The following is an 18,178-nucleotide window of genomic DNA, read 5'->3' as shown; positions in this document are numbered from 1 at the left end:
ATTTTTAGGACATCTTCGCCCTCGCTTTGGTGAATGACACGGACGGAGGTGTTGGGTAATGGGCCCAACTAGTGTTTATTATTATAGCTTCTGGCACGCGTTTAATGTTTCCCTCCGTGACTGTGTATATTTGATGAGCCCTGCATGCATGACATCAGCCACAGACAGAACGACTCTGGACATCGGGTGTTAAAACGCTCAACGGCACATATGCCGCAGGGCCTCATACAGATCAACACCATCTTACCGAAAGCTCCTCAGACTGGTGTCGAAGCTGCCATGGCAACCACATACTAGCGAGCTATTTCTGGCCGCTCGACTCCCAAACACAGCTGCTCCTGCGTTAGCAGTGCATCCCCACCTGTCAGATATCCAATCTGAGCTATGCGAGGCATTCGGTGCACAAGATCGCGGACTGACATTCACACCGCCAAACAGCAGAGCAAGATTAATTACTGCTGACCATCATTTGGTGACAGGTTCTCCAATCATGTCTTCCACATCTTAAAAATTCTTCCTAATAGCCCCATGAACACACATATATTAAATAAGTGGACTTGTGGTTTTAAATACGGCTTTTTCTCCGTGCAGGGATTTTAACATAACCGTCATTGACAGCTTACTTCCTTGATTTGGAAAGAGTTATCGTGCGCACTTAAGTAAAAGCATCACAAATACATGAACACATGCTGCAGACGTTTTTAAAGCTGTCAAATTGAGCTGCTGTGATCTCATCCTTCATTCACACCTCGGAAAAGTGGGGCGTGTGGTTCACCCTTCCCTCCCGGGTAGCTCGGAGCCACAGTGCCCCCTACCGTACACGAGGAGCGTTGCGCGTTTTCTCTCCAACACAAAATTGAAGCGCTGACTCATAATCCAGTGTTGCACAAACGTCGCCGTGAATGCAACATAGTTATTACAAACCGCACCACCTATTGGGCTATTTTAAAAGCACTGAAAGAAGTATGACGGATTCATGCATAGGACTTGAACACACCCTCACAGATAAGTGAAGTCATCATGGTAATTTGATTACACCATGCAAAATTGCAAATACAAATACTACTTCGCGTTGGTTGTCCTGCTGTTATTTGCACTGCAGTGTAAAATATCGACGTTTTTATAAATGTTTTAACTTTTTAAACAGAGGGGGAATGCACAATAACTTCATTTTTGGTAGTACAGTAAGAAAAAGGTACTTGTAAATTCAGTGGTGTGCAAAAATAAAATGGAATATGATTTTTGTGTATATGTTTGTACAAAATTCAAGTCTTTTGTGTTGTTTACTATTGCTATATTTGACGTCACAATAAAACATTTGTAGCATAAATTCGGATTCTAGAGGAACCAAATTAACTCGAGCTTTAAAAGTGAGGGGGACGTTCAGGAACTAAATGCGCATTACTGTATGACAAGAGAACACACTGGGTGGGGGGTTGACTTGGAAAATACTTTTTAGGAAAAATTAAACATCCAAGAGAATGTCTATGACACTAATACTCATTTTTATTGCTTCTGTAATATTCAAATTTCTTGTGATAGCAAATTTGGTGTTTAGCTGCAATTATGCAAATAAAAACATCCTGAAATATTTCAGATAGATATACAACCAGTTTTTCACTTCCTGAACTTAACTTCCCACATTCCCTCCCTATTTTATTTGAAAGCTCATCTATTATAGAACGTCCTACACACCATTGATGTCAGGTAGACAGTAGTTGCCTGCCAGGCGTCCTTCAGTTTTATGAGAATAAGTGGCCAGTGTTTACAAAGGAAGTGAACTTGTGTGGAGAAAGTGTTCCAGACAGCGTGCCAGCAGATTCCATTCTAATTGGAACGCTGCCGTCCAGATTTTATTTTCAAGGGACATACAAACAAACAAGTCACTTCTGCAGTGCGCGTGCTCACGTGAAAATGACTGCACAAGACATTATGTAGGCATGAGCTCATGGAAAGCAGAGCATCTTGCATTAACTTTTCACTCGGCGTAGTTTCAGTGTAGAAACCGGGTTCACCCTTCCCTCCCGTTTCCTGGCAACGTCAAGAAAGAGCAGAGAGAAAAACAGCTGCAGACGGGAGGAAAATAATTACCGCTCTATTTGGAGACACATTGCGGACATGCTCCTTTTCCACCGAAAACACAATGACCCCGTTCACCCAGCTAAACGAAGCACACTGTATCAAGAGAAATTGGTCCGATTAGATAACCAGCATTAGCGTCCTCTCTGCTCTAGCATTCTGATGTCGAAATCGCCAGGAACGCTTCCGCTCCTTAAGCAAAATGGCTCTCCTTTTTCATGGAGAAAGAGCAGCAGCTCTACTGCGAGTTGCCACTGCCATCTATAGGTAGAGAGAAAACAACATCCAGTCACTTTGCATAGTCTAGTCAAGCTGACTGAGAAGGATGTGTAGTCCAAAACATGTTGGTTTTATTTTTGGGTTTGAGGTAGATCTAATAAATAAATAAATAGACAATGAAAGAAACCTAATGTAACTTTTAAGTCATGATGTGTGACAAAAACAAGACTTCACACAAATATGTATATTAAATCTTTCAAAATCCACGGAGAAATGAAAAATTATACGCTTCAAAAAGAAGCTCATAGAAGCTCCTGGCAAAGTCACAGTGACCTTGGCCTTTTCCAGTGGCAAAATAAGTCCCTCAAAGAAAAGTTTTCTGTCAGGAAAGAACCAAAATCTCCTGATGGACTCAAAAAAAAAATGCCATCAGCATGACCCCACTCTCTGATTTGGATGTGTGGATCTGGAGTCTTGCTCTGTAGTTTCTGTCCGAAACAGCATATCGTTAGCCATCTTCTTCAGCAAGATTTGGAAAAACAGAGAACTGCTTCTGGTCATCCTAAAAGCTTGATGAGCATGTTGACGACCACCTCCCACATTCCCAGTGCATTAGACCTGGAGTCCTACCTAGCACAGTGCACAACTTGCCAGTGTCCGTCTTCTCTTCAAAAAGCCACACTGAAAAGCAAATGATAATAGTCATCCAAAGACTGTAGAATATAAAGGCATCATTTTGCTCATTAATTAAACCTAACCAGTAAGATGAATCACACATAAATCTGTCTTAGAGGTGAAATAACCAAGAGCATCAGAAAAGTCGCTCTCAGTTTTGGATGTTCTAAGATTGATCTTGCACCTTTTCTTGTCCCAGAGGCCACAGATGGCAACTGGGGGGTTTATTAAAGATGCTAGGAGAACTTAAAAAAAAAACAAAAAACAAAAACGACAGTGTAATGTTTATGAGACACTCACCTGGTCAGTGCTTAGATGGTAGGGAGGCAACATATGGAGGCGGATGCCAGCTTGAACCTGATAAAGTGTTTAGGTTGACCACACGCTGCATTGTCAGTGTTTAGGTCATCTTTACCTGTTGCAGGTGAGAAACATTTACATAACAGACAGCCATGAAAAGAAACAGGTATACATGCCATTCATTAGTTTCATATGCACAGCCATAAGAACATTAACTTAAATATTGAGGTTAAGTGGTCTACACAATAGGAAACTTACAAACATACAAAGAGTCATCACACAGAATTGTGTCTTAGAGGTGAAATAACCATGAGCGTCATACAAGTGGCTCACGGTTTTGGATGTTCTAAGATTGATCTTGCAACTTTTCTTGTCCCAGAGGCCACAGATGGCAACCGGGGGGTTTATCAAAGATGCAGGAGAAATAATGAGCTTGTTATATTGACACTTAACAGGCGCTCACCTTGTCAGTGCTAAGGCGGTTGGTGGAGAACATGTGGAGGTGGCGTCATCTGCTTGAAGCCAAGATGATGTTGCTGTGGTTGACCACGTGTACTTCAGTGCGAGTGTTAGGGTCATATTTATCTGCTACAGGTCAGAAATATGTACTTTAGACGGCCGTGCTTTTCTAAGCAATAAATGACACCGTTTGTGTTACACACATACGTCATAACATTAGGTACACGGAACTTAATTAAAAGCGAGGTGAAGTATTAATGTTGTACATTTGGAGCTTCGCTAACTGTAGCGTATGATGTAATGCAGTTTCACGACACTAAAATGAAGCATGCAACAACAAATTTATAAAGGCAGAGTATTACAGAAACTGAATTATTCGACTGTTTTTACCTAATGGAGTTACTTTATTAGTATAACACATTCACTGTTGTGCTGCTGTAATCTTCAAAAGTAGTAGCCTATGTGGGTTTAGTGGCCACGTGCACGCTGAGGTGCTTCGACCTGCTCTGGCCAAATATTTAACGTGTTTTTTTTTCCCTTTAAACGATGATTTGTTAAAGGCTTGACAGGGCATGTAGTTAAAAGTCATCTCACCGTTCTCCCCCTACTAAATGCTGTCCATTTTGTACGTAGTCTGCTCAGTTTAGCTGCACAGCGGTTACTGAGCTAAATAAGCTAGCCGGCTAGCACCTTATAATGACGTTTCGAGCAACGTGATACATTCCAAGTCAATGATTGGTTGGTGCCAATTAAAGGTCCTGAAAGTACAATCTCATTGGTTTAGGATATGATTGACACATTCAAGACCAATCAAATTCTAGTACATACCTTCACGCGCTCCCATTGCCAAGTTAGACGACTTTCGGGGTTTTACAGAAGACTGAATAGTACAATTTAGTGTTGAACCAAATATCGTTTGACAGGTTGTACGATAATAGCCCCAGAATACATAAAGAATACTGGGGGGGACAAAAATAAAAAAATAAATTACACAAACATATCAATGGTACCAACAGGCAACATAGATACTTCACAAACTATGGCATTTATTTCAAACAGAGGCTTTTGCTTTGCATTTATACAATAAATTACATAATGACCATCATTGGATGAACCTAATAAATACTATTTCAACAAGCTCTTTTATCAATAATCCATCGTCCTGACCATTTTCCAGTTTGAAAAATAGGTCAGTCAGCCTCATTAAAAACCACCATTCTTCTCTTACAAGCACAAACTAATTAAAACAAAAATTGAATACAAAGTAAAGTAAAACATAAAAAAAAAAAAGGGAAAACAATAACGGGAAACATCAATTTAAATGAATAAAAGTCATAACATAATAGACAAACTAAAAAAAAATCTCACAAGAACAAGTATGAGGGTAAAAGAGAACATGCATGCTGTGACACTATTTACACAAAGTACAGTTAAAAGCATAAAACTGTCTGTACAGAAAAGTACATTATTAACAGTGCAAGATATTAAATAGCTTGACTCAAAACACTTCTCAATATACAAATCTATAACAAAAGCATACAATTACATACAAGTGCTAAACAAAATGTAACTTCAGGTTATCATTGAGTAGAGGTCTATACAAAGGAAACACTGGAGAAACTGTATTCATATTCATATACATCACTGTATAATATAAATGCACATTTACAATATCTTTACCTTTATTCTGGTCATAGTACATGGGGAATTTTATTTTTTGGTAAGGGTGAGTATGAAAGAAATGTGACAGTGGATATGATCTATGAATGATAGATGGGAAGCTATGTTTTGCTGAACTTCATGAAAACAAAGCACATTTAACATAAAACAACTTCACGTTTGGAACACTGTACACATGGGATTCAGCTTCATTTCGGCTGTGAATACCTCTTATGGCTCTTTTCAAGTCAATGATCCAGTTGGGGTCATGCATCAAGTCTTCAGTCGAGACAAGACTGGCAACTACTGCAGTTAAAAATGGAGGCATGAACAAAGCGATGGTTAAAAAATGATTTAAAAAAGGCAGATGAAGTGAAGTAATGTGACCATTGCGTTCAGCATCATTGCACGGTTTATACCCAAGCCGGATAAGTATTCAGTAGTAATTTCATTACAGGTGATCCAGTATAGCTCTACAATTAAATATTACCATATTCTGATAAAAGCCATCACTATCCATTATTCACTATCCTTCACATACATACAAACACTCATAACTCAGTTACACTGCATTCTTAAGTCTTTTGTAAGGGATATATAATTTCAGGCAACCATCTGATTTGAGAGGAGGAGCAGGAAAAAGTTCTGTCCTTCCTCCAAGTGCCACATGGAAAAGAACTAAAAGGCACTACAGTATCATACCATGATCCATCCACTGTGGCTACCAGTAACTTCCAAGACTCTATGCAAACATGTCGATGCCCGAAGAAGATATAAGCTTTGTCAACTGAGTTTTCGCCATACAAAGGCCTTTTTTTTGTTGTGATGGTGACTGACAGGGAACATGGTTAAGTTACACATTTACTTTGCCCTTAATGCCAATGTGGCAATGTTCATCTGTATTCCTCAATTTAACAGTGAGCTCAGGTGGCAGCATGTTGAGCTACGACGACAGAGCACAGGAAGGAGTTGAATGGAAAACACCCTTTAACCAATGCATTTCTTATCAAATGGAAATGGCTATTGCTTGTAAAATGTGTATTCTTATATATGGTCAATTAGAATTACGTAGAGCACAAAAGACAATTGTGGATCTGTTTTGACAAATTTCACCCCAATACCCATGCAATCGTTATGAAAGTGCACTTAAGTGCCATTAGCTTGCCATGAAAACAGTTGTCGATAGAAAATAGTGCTTGTTTCTTTGTTGTTGTTTTTTGTCTCTGGTCTGGTATTGTGCCCCAGTTGTTACAGTATGTAGCTTGACTTGTCCATTCTGTGGGAAGGGAATGGGGGCAGTGGCCCCAGGGTGCTGGTTAAGTGCTTAGTGCGGTGGCTCCTTTCTGCTACATCCTGTCACCTGCACTCCACTGATAGCCCAGAGTTCTGTGAAGAGGAGGAGGATGAAGACACCGGTTGGTCGGCCAGCGTCAGCATGACTGCTGCTGTCAGTGAGCTCGAGGACGGTGAAGAGGAGGATGATGAGGACGATGCAGCCACAGTGCCTGCGGACCAGAAAGAGGATTTGGTAAAACTGAAATGTTTACTGGCTTTTATGCACATAGGTAGGGGGGTCTCCATTTTGTTCTCTGACATGTGTGAATCTATCTCTGTGCGCGAGTTGCTCTGCACTTCCGATCCAATTGTTGGCTGATTCACTTTGAAGTGAGGATTGGAGTCCAGCTGTGGGACAACACAGGTAAACAACATGCAACTCACTTTCCAGTTCCTTTTTCTTCATGCGCTTTCGCCTTCTGTCGATGGAGGCCACCTCAGACTTGAGCGAGAGGTAGTGGTTCCTGATGTCCTGAAGCTTATCCTGAAGGAACGAGATCCTCTCCAGACTGCTCATTTTCTCCAGGTCAGCTGGTGGTAAATGCATTTGAATTATTAGGGTGTCACGGCTATCCGGGTCACGGCATCAATGGAAGGGAACTTTCACTTGTTTCTTTTATCTTTAATGCTCATTACGCTAATAAGAGCAGAGGACTGCATATTTTCTGTTGAAGTATTTACTGGATGCCAGAAAGATCGAATCCACAGCTTTTTCAGATGGATGCGGAAGAAGGTATAATCTGTCCTAGCTCATGTGACAATGTATGACCTGATATGTGTGCCAGAGTGCAGACAGATAGGAATATGCCAAGCCAGGAGGACAGTTCACAGTGACACAATGGCCTAATCTAACAAAGCTAACAATTCCATAGATGAGTTCAAGCTAGTCGGAATAAGACACTGCGGTCGATGAGGGTTAGCTGGCCTTCAGACAATTGATGGTATTGGCCACACTTACACATCTGGAAGCTCCACTTGTAAACCCGTGGCGATCTTCCATGGTTTTCCCGGTGCTGCGAGTGATCTCCGTCACCCTGCTTGTGGTACTTATGGCTTGACGGGGGAGATCGGCCGCGACACTTAGGCGAAACGGCAACCTTGACGTCCGATGTGTCATTCTTGGTGGCAGCTGGTTTGGCGGAGCCTTCCGCGAGAGATTGGTCTTCACTGTCACTGCTGTTGGCTGAAGGATAAAAGAGTAAAGTCTGAGATTCACTCCACCTGTCTGTCATGATGTGCGCTGCAGGCTAATTAATAAGTAAAAGGGACTTGTTTTAGCAAGTTTGTGTCAAGTTGTGTTTACCTGTTTTCCTATTCTTTTTGGGAGGCACACCAAGGCTCTTGCGGTTTGGCTTGTGTTTCTTTGAGACGCCGCCTGTCTGTGATTCTTTCTGCCGTTTCTGACTCACAGACGCTACAATGACAGTGTATAAAAAAAAAATGAGGTCAATGTGCCAGCCAAAGGGCGAGTACTTATGATTGCGCTAGATTATCAGGGAAAGTACGCTTTTTTTGTATGGAGGACCAAAACTGCCCAAATTATAAATAAATAAATGACAAAATAAATAAATGATTAAAAGTGAAAATTAAAACAGATAAAAAAAAATACAATTTGAAAAAAAAAAAAAAAAAAAAAAAATATATATATATATATATATATATATATATATATATATATATATATATATATATATATATATATATATATATATGTATATATGTATATATGTATATGTGTGTGTTTTTATATTCACTTTTAGTAATTTATTTATTTATTTAGTCATTTATTTATTTTTAATTTTTGGCAGTTTTGGTCCATACTGCCAAGTCGAAATATTATTCAAATGAGGGGGCAGTCCTTGTTACCTGAGCTGCTCACTCAACCAATGACAGGCAGTTTGCAACGGGCGGAGTCCAACCCAAGACACGCTTAGGACCGCCCCCACATTTGAATAACAGTTTGACTTGGCAGTATGGACCAAACTGCCAAAATTAAAAATAAATAAATGACTAAATTAATAAATAAATGACTAAAAGTGACAATAAATACATATTAAAAATAATTAAAAAATTAAATACAAATGTATTATATATATATATATATATATATATGTATTATATATATATATATATATATATATATATATATATATATATATATATATATATATATATATATATATACATATAGTTCTTTTTATTTCCATTTATATTATTTTTTACATAATTTTCCAATTATATTTTTTTGTATCAGTTTTTATTTTCACATATAGTCATTTATTTTATTTTAAATTTTTGCAGTTTTGGTCCTCCACATTTTTTGTACCTTTGGACTTCTGCTCGCTCTCATGCTGGCTGCTGCTACTCAGTTCCAAGCTGCAGCTGCTGCTGCTGTTGGAGGAGAGCGGGGCATCAAACACTTTTGGTGGCGAGCCGGTCCCGTCATCCCGCGGAAGATCTGGTAGCTCCCCGCCCAGACTCTCCACTTCTACTGTGCTGCTGTCGCTCTCGCTTCGCCGGCATGCCACTTCCTCCTGCGCCAGCCCTGGCAGGAGACTTGCAGAAGTGGACGCGGGAGGCAGACCGGGTGGCGTGGGCGGCGCCGGCGGAGAAGGAGCCGGTGCTGGGCCGCAGTCTTCCAATGCACTGCCTCTTCCTGAGGGGGATTCTGGCGTGGTGGGCGGTGTGTTGAGCACAGAGTTGCTGCCGCTGCTCGGGAACTCTTGCAGTTTGTCGTTTTCAATGTGCTCCTCCGAGGCGTCGTCCTCGGGTCCTGCTTCCTGCTCAACGCTTGTATCTTCCAGGCTGGATGGTACAGGCGGCGGAGGAGAATTGGCGGCCTCTGTGTCCGAATCAGAGAACAACTCTTTTAGCGTCTTCTTCGGCCACTGCGCTTGGATGCTGGACCACACGTCTTTTTGTCCTTTTGAGCGCACAGCCGGCTTGTCTTCTCCGTTCCCAGACATCTTGGCCCTCTTTTCAGGAATGTCCCAGAATCCCGCTTGTCTGCTGGATTTGCTCTTCTCCTTTGTCCCATTGTACTTCTTGGAAGGGGAACCTTTGCTTTTTGGGTGGGCTCGTTCGCTGCCCTCAGCCTGGGAACCTGCCCCCTCATCATCCGAACTGCTGCTAGATGAGGCCCCTCTCTCATCCATGGCACCAGCACTCCTCTCATCCAGTTTCCTGGACGAGCCTGCAGGCAACCAGTCTGCACTCCTTGTGGCTCTCTTAGCTTTGGACTGTTTTTTGGGGGTCCTCTCTACTGCACCGTCCGATTTCCTCTTCCTAGTGCTTGCTTCCCCGATCAAATCCGGTTTGCGCTTCCCTACTTCCCCGCTGATTATCTCGAGGTTCTTCCCTAAGACTGCAGAAGGTTTGGATCCATTTGGTGGGGTACCACTGTCTCGCCATTCTGAGGTTTTTTGAAGTTCTGACGTGCCCTCGCAAGTATCGCGGTCTTCTTTGTTGTGCTCGCCCTCACTCTCATGATCGCTCTCGTCCGAGGACAATTCAGAGGCTGGGATGGAAAAGAAAAAGCTTGTTTCATTCTACGCAGGTGAGACTGAAAGAGTTTTGAATTGCTTGTGTTGTTACCTTGCAGACCATTCAGGATGGAAGTGATCTCGATCGACTTGGCTGGGGAGTGCTGCTGAGTCCCTTGGTCCTCACCCTGGTCCAGCTTGGAAAAGACATCTTGACCAAGGTCACACTTCGAGCGAGGGACACGGTTGGATGAAGGACCGAGGACGTCTCGGTCATTGAGCCTCTCCAACCGGTCTCGCTCCCGCTCAGCTTTGTTCTGTCAAAAAAAAAAAAAAAAAAAAAAAAAAAAAAAAAAAAAAAAAATTGAATATAAAATCAGGGATCTACTTCATGTCATCAAGTCCCAAAATAAAAAGCGATGCAAAAGTTGTACCTTTATTTTTTTACGGTGCTTTATTTTCGGTACATTCTTATTGGCTGGGCGAACAATCTTGTCTGCTTTGATCCATTCATCATATCTAAAGAGCAAGTAAAAAAAAACACAAAAGATAGTTTTTCGTCAATCACATCCTGGAAAGTAGCGCAATAAAATATCACACCACCACCCACCACGCAGCCACCTCCGCTGTCTGGCCTAAAACATTGCTGTGATACAAAAACGCCTTCAGGACAAATCCTTACGATGAGGAGAGAAACAGATTTACACCAACAACCACAACCAACAGAACACAGGGTGCTAATTGGGTCATATGACAAGAATGAAAAGTTGCACGACATCACACACATACACAATGCAGAGAACAACCATTGTCGTTAGATTACCACAGGATCACACGACAACAATGAGACAATGAAATGTGTGTGTGTGTGTGTTTTTTTTTTCCCTCTAGTTGACACTGCATTAACCCTAGCCCACTGGGGATGCGGGGAGGTAGAGGTGAGCATATCAAACAGCACTTTGCTTGGCCTTGCTGAGATTAGCCTAACTCACTAATGCAGGATCTACAGGAATTTGACTAGAACCACTTTGTGGTCGATCCAAGCATGAAACAGAAGCTCAGCATGTCCGTTCAGACAGCCAGGGGGGATGGACAGACAGGGGGTTCAATCACTAAGAGGAGCTGAGGAAGGTTCCACATCCACCCCGTGCCCAATTCTGTTTCTGCCACTAGAGGGCTCAGTGAGCTCTGACCAAGAAACAGGATCAGATGAAGCAGAATTGTGAGGAGGAATGCATTAGTCACTGGTGCAGGGATATCCATGAAGTGGTAACCCCCACAAGCCAATTTGAAGGTTAAGATGTGATTTGGTTTGAGGGTGAATATAAACGTTAGGTGACTGTCCCCACGTCCTGTCTTACCTGATGTTCCAGCCACAGTAGTGCACCAGGTAGAGCACCTCTCCCCCCTCCACGTCTGCCTCTTTCACAGTGGCCTCGTACGTCTTCAGACTGCGGCCTCGCCCATACCTCACCTGCACCTTCATCCCCGGGGGGTAACATTCAAACTCTTCCCCTTCCTCCCCCTCCTGACTGTTGTCATCCCTGCAAGAAAAACAGTTCAGCACTTCCTGTCCCTAGTCTGCTCCAGAGAAAACCACACAATCCCGCACAGCCTCCCACCTTGGTGCAATCTATCAGCAAATTTCAGACGCAATTCTAACCAATTGACAGGTCTCATAAGCTTCCTATTCCTCATCTACAGTACCACAGACTAAATAATACATGTTAAGCCTTCCGAACTGCAGCACTCGAATGTTTCAAACATAATACTTCATTCATAGAATGTCCATAATCCTAACTATCCTGCCCTAGATGCACACAGCGAACTTGGGATTGCCATTCACACGCTTGTAGAGAACACAACAGCCACAAGGAGGAGCTAGTGAGAAACAGTCAGGAACCGTCAAAGCTGGAGGGTCTACTGGCAGTGAAGGAGGAGTGCCGGTTAAAGTGGCAATGACGCAGGGGCCACAGGGGCCTCAAGAGCCGCAGGTTAGCACAGCAAAGCACGACTTGGCAGGCAAACACAGCAACCTGAAGCGCGACTGCAACATTCAATTTTGTTATCTGCCATGAAGAGCAGCTCTGACAACCCTCCAAAAAGTCCTCAGAGCGAATGATTGCCGCAAGAAGCTCATTATACTCGATATAGCACAATTAAAATGTGCTTATCTGTGCACCAAGTGGTACGAGCAAAGAAGCAGTGTACATTCTTTAAATACTAAACTAAATATTTAAACCCAGAGGAAAAAAAAAAAAAAAAAAAAAAGACACATACTTTCATTTGATAGTATCATTTGGTCCCAATAATTTTGATTGTTGTGCTTTGTTTTTCTTTTTACTTTGAATTTAATTTAAAAAAAAAAAAAAAAAGAATGAAAGAAAGAAGCTCAGGCAAGAGTAAAAACTGGGTTAGTGAACGATTGGACAGGAGAAACAGAACAATGTCGGGATGTGTAATTTAAAATGAAATTAAGAATGTGTGATATCACTTTTTTCAGCTCGAGTCGTCACCAATACCATTAGTACTTTTGATACATACAATTTTCATTTTAAGAACTATATATAGCATTTTTCCTTAAAATTGCATGAAATTAAAGGGATACTTTACTTATTTAGCCATTTTTGGCAGTCAAACATTAATATTTTGCATATAATAAATTTGATATTTTCATTATTTTTCATGTACAATTAGTACCTTTAAAAAAACGTTTTGCAACTTGCTATTGACTGAAAATGACATCACAAGAGCTCAGGTAACCAATTACAGCTCACCTGTTTTCTAGGTTTGGTCATGTGACATTCACAAGCTGAGCTGTGATTGGTTACCTGAGCCCTTGTGATGTCATTTTCAGTTGACAGCAAGTTACAAAATCTGTTTTTAAAGGTACTAATTGTACGTGAAAAATAATGAAAGTATCAAATTAATTACAGACAAAATATGATTTATTTTTATTTTTTTTACTGCTATAATGGGCTAAATAAGTGAAGTATCCCTTTAATGTTTAATTTTCTTATCTTCTAATTTCTAGTTCCTGATGCCTTGAAATAAAGCCAGGTATCGTCCCAATTCGCCCACCCTTAGATGAAATCACAACTTGCTCCATTTACTTTCATAAGTCTGCAGAATAATGCACAATAATTGAAGCCTGGACACAAAACACTTTCAAGAAAAATGGGCGGCCTGTAAAAACATAACAGAATCAGTTTAACAGGCCTGTTAAAAGGGATTGTGGGATCATGATTTACAGGGAAACGTTAAAATGTCAAAAAAGATTATAAATTAAGACTAGGTTTGAGATGAGATTTTTCACATTAACTATCTAATAAAGGTCAACATCGCTACTGTCCAATGTTGTGGACAAAAAATAAAAAATGAAAGAGGACTGATAATCCTTCCCAAAAAAAGCACTTCAAGTTCCGTGTTTTAGCGCATGACAAATCAGCACAATCATTGATGATAAAAAAGTACACTGAAGACATTATGACATTGCATCTTTGTGTCATAATGCACTGCTATACAACTGAACAAAAAAAGTTAACACGGCTGTGTCAATAAAATTTAATGTTCTGCAAAGCCTCGAAAAATGACCAAGTATGAGATCAACAACCAGGTCAGGCCTCAAAATGCATCACCTCAATCTAGAAGCCCCATCGACAAGACAGCCAACATGTTAATGACCAAAAACAACACAGAAAGCACGTCTAGTGGTCAAAAGCGTCAGCGACAACAATCACACTCACACACACACGCAAACACACGGAACATTTATTAAAGCTGAATATGAGGTAGTCAGAAAAGAGGAGAGGATAACTCGCTTTGTCGATATCGGGGCAGGGTGGAAGTCAAGAGGCCGTGTCATTTGTTGAGCAGGAGAGAAACAGTCAGAGCGCAGTGTGACGCATGCTAAGTGAAAAGTACTAGTCAGGCTTTGCTGCCTTTGCCAGCTGATGAAGACTAAGCCATGACTAATAATAAAAGCACAGTGGGTAAGAGCTTAGGAGGGAGGGGAGCCTTCCTCTCTCTCCACTAGTTAGCAAGCCAAGGTGGATTGTGGATATACTGGGAATTAGTGCTATACACGGTCTGAATGATGGCTTCAGGTGCTGCCACCGTGGAAAGACAACATCTTTAGTCTTTATCAAAAGCACACTGCTAATATTTTGAAGTAAGTCATTGAATAATGCGACTATTCCACCCACACTATTTTTTATAACAACCCTACCTGAGGAGTCATCCCTTCAAAGCACCTACCCAGACTTGCTCTCCTGGTCCTCGTCCTGCTCCTGTTTTATGCTCTCGGCTCCGAGGCGAGACGTTGAAGAGCCTTCATCTGCGTCTTCTGTGTGGGGGCTGCTGTCTTCATCCTCCTCCTCCTCCTCATCGTCATCATAGGTGTTGCTTCCATTGCTGTCCTTTCCCTCAGCTTTTGAAGATGTGCACTGACTTTTGTTGAGAACCGACTCAAGTGTCTCCTCCTGAGGGAGAGGGATGCTTTTAATATAAAAGCACTTGTCAAATGAAATGTGGCTATTAGGGTTGTGCAATTCATCGAAATTCAATTGCAATTTCAACTAGACTAAGTGCAATTTCTGGAGAAATTGCGTGGGAATGCTCAAAGCTGAATGTTCAAAGCTGAATGTCAAGATTTGAATGCATGCGGAATGCTTCTGAAGTAAATTGAGAGATATATTGTGAAATTGTTAACTCCTGGTTACTGGACAATGCACTTTACCAACTGTGCCACCGAGCAGTATCAGACACCTGGTAATGATAAGTTATATAGATGTAAGTGGGCGTGGAAAGTGTACTCCATTGAAAATGAATGGGGAAAATGTTATTTTAAATGTTAAATTGTGCAAATACTGTAATTAATGTGGAATCAGACGATATATACCCTGGGAGGCGTCAATTTTTGAAGCTAGTTGAAACAGTATAAATTGGAAGTATTATGTGAGAGTTGTTGCGCGGCAAAAAAGTGTGGAGAATAAAAATCACAATAACATATGTGGGAATGCCCACAATTATTACACTCCACAATTACAAAATCAGCATAATCAAAAAAAAAAAAAAAAAAAAGATTAATACTAATTTTTGAGTTGTTTAAAGTTATACTTTTGCACCTAATTTTGCCAAGCTAAATAAATAAATACTGTTTGGTTCAAAAGGAGCTTACATAATTATAGTGTTTCTATTTTTTTAATTGGCCTTAGTATTTTAAAATATTTAAACATTTTCTTGTTTTGTACCAAAAAAAAAAATCATTTGAATAATTGTGATTTAAATTATTGTCAAAATAATCGTGATTATTGTTTTTTTCCATAATCGAGCAGCCTTCGTGCATTTGGAACCCATTCCAAAGTGTGACTGCACCTTGCAGACGACAGATTGCGCGCCGATTGGTTCTCCATCCCCATGGTCTTTCCGCTCTTCAGGGCTGCTCGATGTGGGGGCTGCGATTCCTCCCTCGACCGCAGACGTCACCTCTCCCTTGGGCGCTTGCTTCAAAGGGAGGTCCATCTTGAATGTGATGGCGGTGGAAGTGCAGTATTCCTCAAAGCCATACAGGTACCTGCATGAAAGCACAATTCATGTCAGATGCAAAGAGATTGTCCTGAACTGGTGAAAAAATAAAAAACAAAACTGCTGAGCGCATATCAGGAACGAGTAGCATTTGGCCCGCAGAGTTGTGAATGCAGCTCTTGTACATACTTGCGGTAAGCGCATTTGACGTTGTAGCCCGCAGCTGAATTGAGCACAGGGATTCCGAGGTCCTGGTAGATTTGCTTCCAAACAGCGCCACTTTCAATCTGTGTAACATTGGAGAGACCAGATCGTTACATCTGCATTTAGCCCACAAGAAAACAATTACCAAGATCCAACTGCAATAAAGAGTCATTGCGGTCGACGTGGCTCTCACATTGTCGAAGCCTCCCAGTTTGTTCACCAGACGATAGAGCTTAAACAAGTTGAGATTCCGATAACCCAGAACAGGCCGCTTGTTAATGGGCGTTCCTGTGGAGTACATACTAAATTATGAACAACCCCTAACATAACAAACACTTAAGCTTTAACAAGAAAATGTGCAACCAAGAAAATTTGTTTGTCATGCATTTACCGACTGACACAAATAGTGATGCATACTGTATGTCCATTTCAGTTGAAACTTTTAACTCATTCACTCCCAGCCATTTTCACTGACGCAACCCCCTTCGCTCCTGGCTGTTTTACTGGATTTTGACTGATTTTGCAAGGCCCACACAATATTGTGTTCTATTGCTATAAAAACATGGAACCTATCAAAAGAAATATGAGAGTATATTCTTTCATCAGAAAAAAAAGTACAGTTCTTTCTGTTTCAGTTTTGCAGCAATTAGCATTAGAATATAGCTAAGTTTCATTATTATTCACAAATCTGTTTAAAACTGCGGGGAAAAACATGGCCCTGGTTGATCTCTTATACTCTGCTGCCACCTACTGGCCCTTTCTGTAATAACCATCATTGCTTCAGGCATTCTCTTCAGTTCAGAGGCTGCATCAAAGACTTCTTTATGTTCTAGCATTAAAAAAAATGTAAAAAACATAAATACGTCTTTGGGAGCATGGTAATGTTTAAAGTAGAACGTATTTATACGTTTTTGGGAGCAAATTAGTTAATATTCGAATAAAAAAAGAGGGGTTAACAATGTGAAAATGAGGCAGAGGTTAAAATACAGATTTTACTTGCTTCCTCAACTATGGCTCAACAATGAATTGAATTCAAAATGACATCGCAATGTAGTAGAATCTGATTTTCAAATCACAAACTCTGCAGTTCTGTGAAAAAAAGAAAGAAAGAAAAACGCCTGCTTCATTTTGGTTGGTCGGTAGCCTTTAAGCTTCATTGTTTCATGAAAGGTTGATAACACCACAGATTTGTTTGCATTATTTGTGGTTTATTGACTTGAGTGAGCTTTTTGAAGACTTCAAGTTCATGTGTTTAGGTTAGCAACCCTAATTGAAATAGATAAAGAGTCTTTCATATTAATTCAGGGTTCAGTTGCCTTCACTTTAGTATAAGTGTATCTTAGAAGATCAAAACATTAACATATAATGATTCTTTCATCGTTTATTGTTTACGGATCAATTTATTGCTTGTGTTTGTTAAAAAAATACATGTCCGAGGTACGTGAAAAACATAATCGTATATTAAATTACAATATTTCTAAAAACAAAACGATCAGCCATGTCAGATGATTTCAACTCACTTCTGTCTTCCATGAACTTGTAGAGCTGCTGAAGAAAGTTCTCCCTCTCTTCGGGATATGGCTCCACTTCCTCCTTAAAGTCAGCAGATCACACTGTTTGAGGCTGATTTCCACTTGAAGTTTGTAGAAAAACAAGCACGGTCGTGTCTCGGGCTTTTACCTCTTCTTCTTCGCCACTGGCATCTTCTTCCTGTTCTTCCTCTTCGTCATCATCATCCACCTCACTGCTGGAGCTTTCCTCTTTCACTTCAGTCTTCCAGGTACTGGGAATGACCAACTGTTGCTGGAACTCCAGGGCCGCATCCAGCACTGTTCAACACACACATGAATTGTTGGGATTGGCCTTTTTTTTTTTTCTTTTTTCTTTTTTTTTTTTTTTTATCAACAAATGAAATGGGAACAAGATGTTCCAAATCAAGCACATTGTTCAGCCTTGATTTACATCCCCCCGGCCCCAAGTGTGGTTGAGGTTGTGGCTTTTTCAACCACACAAAGGGCAACATTAATAAGGTCATTTAACAGCAAAATATACTGCAGTGCAGAATAATTCTGTCAAAGGTCACCGGAGGGAGTAAGCAGCATCAAACAACCTTTGTAGAATGTTTTACGCTTTTGTAAACGAGACAATCAGATCCTAAAAAGTGTTTTGCTTATTGTTGTTCAAAAACTCAATACTCATGCTGAAAGTCTGCTGTCATTCCTTTAAATGTTTGTGATTTA

At 40.8% G+C, this 18,178-nt stretch overlaps 2 protein-coding genes and 2 non-coding genes across 11 annotated transcripts in view; all 4 read right to left on the bottom strand.

The window, feature by feature from the left end:
* Positions 1-4,465, bottom strand: part of irf2bp2a (interferon regulatory factor 2 binding protein 2a) — a 43,514-nt gene extending 39,049 nt beyond the window's left edge. Inside the window, exons 1-5 of one of the 4 annotated variants that reach the window (XR_013278301.1) lie at positions 4,327-4,465; positions 3,737-3,861; positions 3,274-3,388; positions 2,929-2,979; positions 1,694-2,786 (exon numbers count right to left, since the gene is read on the bottom strand). The gene's annotated coding sequence lies outside the window, so the exon portion shown is untranslated. Of the gene's footprint in view, positions 1-1,693; positions 2,787-2,928; positions 2,980-3,273; positions 3,389-3,736; positions 3,862-4,326 lie in introns of those variants that run through there. The other 3 variants (XR_013278302.1, XR_013278300.1, XR_013278303.1) reach the window with 3 other exon arrangements.
* Positions 3,079-3,212, bottom strand: LOC144001834 (small nucleolar RNA SNORA14). The gene has a single exon (XR_013278611.1). It is a non-coding gene; the product is annotated as a small nucleolar RNA SNORA14 (small nucleolar RNA).
* LOC144001835 (small nucleolar RNA SNORA14) lies at positions 3,558-3,692 on the bottom strand. Its single transcript, XR_013278612.1, has one exon. It is a non-coding gene; the product is annotated as a small nucleolar RNA SNORA14 (small nucleolar RNA).
* Positions 4,466-4,758: 293 nt separating the features above from the next.
* arid4b (AT-rich interaction domain 4B) overlaps positions 4,759-18,178 on the bottom strand; it is a 47,459-nt gene continuing 34,039 nt past the window's right edge. For 2 of the 5 annotated variants that reach the window (XM_077494386.1, XM_077494388.1), the window contains 14 exons: positions 17,619-17,767; positions 17,459-17,531; positions 16,132-16,226; positions 15,924-16,021; positions 15,585-15,783; positions 14,466-14,689; positions 11,570-11,752; positions 10,643-10,727; positions 10,321-10,525; positions 9,053-10,243; positions 8,030-8,140; positions 7,685-7,909; positions 7,111-7,257; positions 4,759-6,896 (listed from right to left, as the gene is read on the bottom strand). In XM_077494386.1, coding sequence (XP_077350512.1) covers positions 6,748-6,896; positions 7,111-7,257; positions 7,685-7,909; positions 8,030-8,140; positions 9,053-10,243; positions 10,321-10,525; positions 10,643-10,727; positions 11,570-11,752; positions 14,466-14,689; positions 15,585-15,783; positions 15,924-16,021; positions 16,132-16,226; positions 17,459-17,531; positions 17,619-17,767 — 3,134 coding nt within the window. In that variant the 3' untranslated portion in view covers positions 4,759-6,747. The remainder of the gene's footprint in view (positions 6,897-7,110; positions 7,258-7,684; positions 7,910-8,029; positions 8,141-9,052; positions 10,244-10,320; positions 10,526-10,642; positions 10,728-11,569; positions 11,753-14,465; positions 14,690-15,584; positions 15,784-15,923; positions 16,022-16,131; positions 16,227-17,458; positions 17,532-17,618; positions 17,768-18,178) is intronic. The other 3 variants (XM_077494387.1, XM_077494390.1, XM_077494389.1) reach the window with 3 other exon arrangements.

This window comes from Festucalex cinctus, chromosome 14 (assembly GCF_051991245.1).
Source record: "Festucalex cinctus isolate MCC-2025b chromosome 14, RoL_Fcin_1.0, whole genome shotgun sequence".
Classification (NCBI taxonomy): domain Eukaryota; kingdom Metazoa; phylum Chordata; class Actinopteri; order Syngnathiformes; family Syngnathidae; genus Festucalex; species Festucalex cinctus.
Note: the sequence above shows the minus strand (reverse complement) of the source record. Positions and strands in the feature narration are given on the sequence as shown.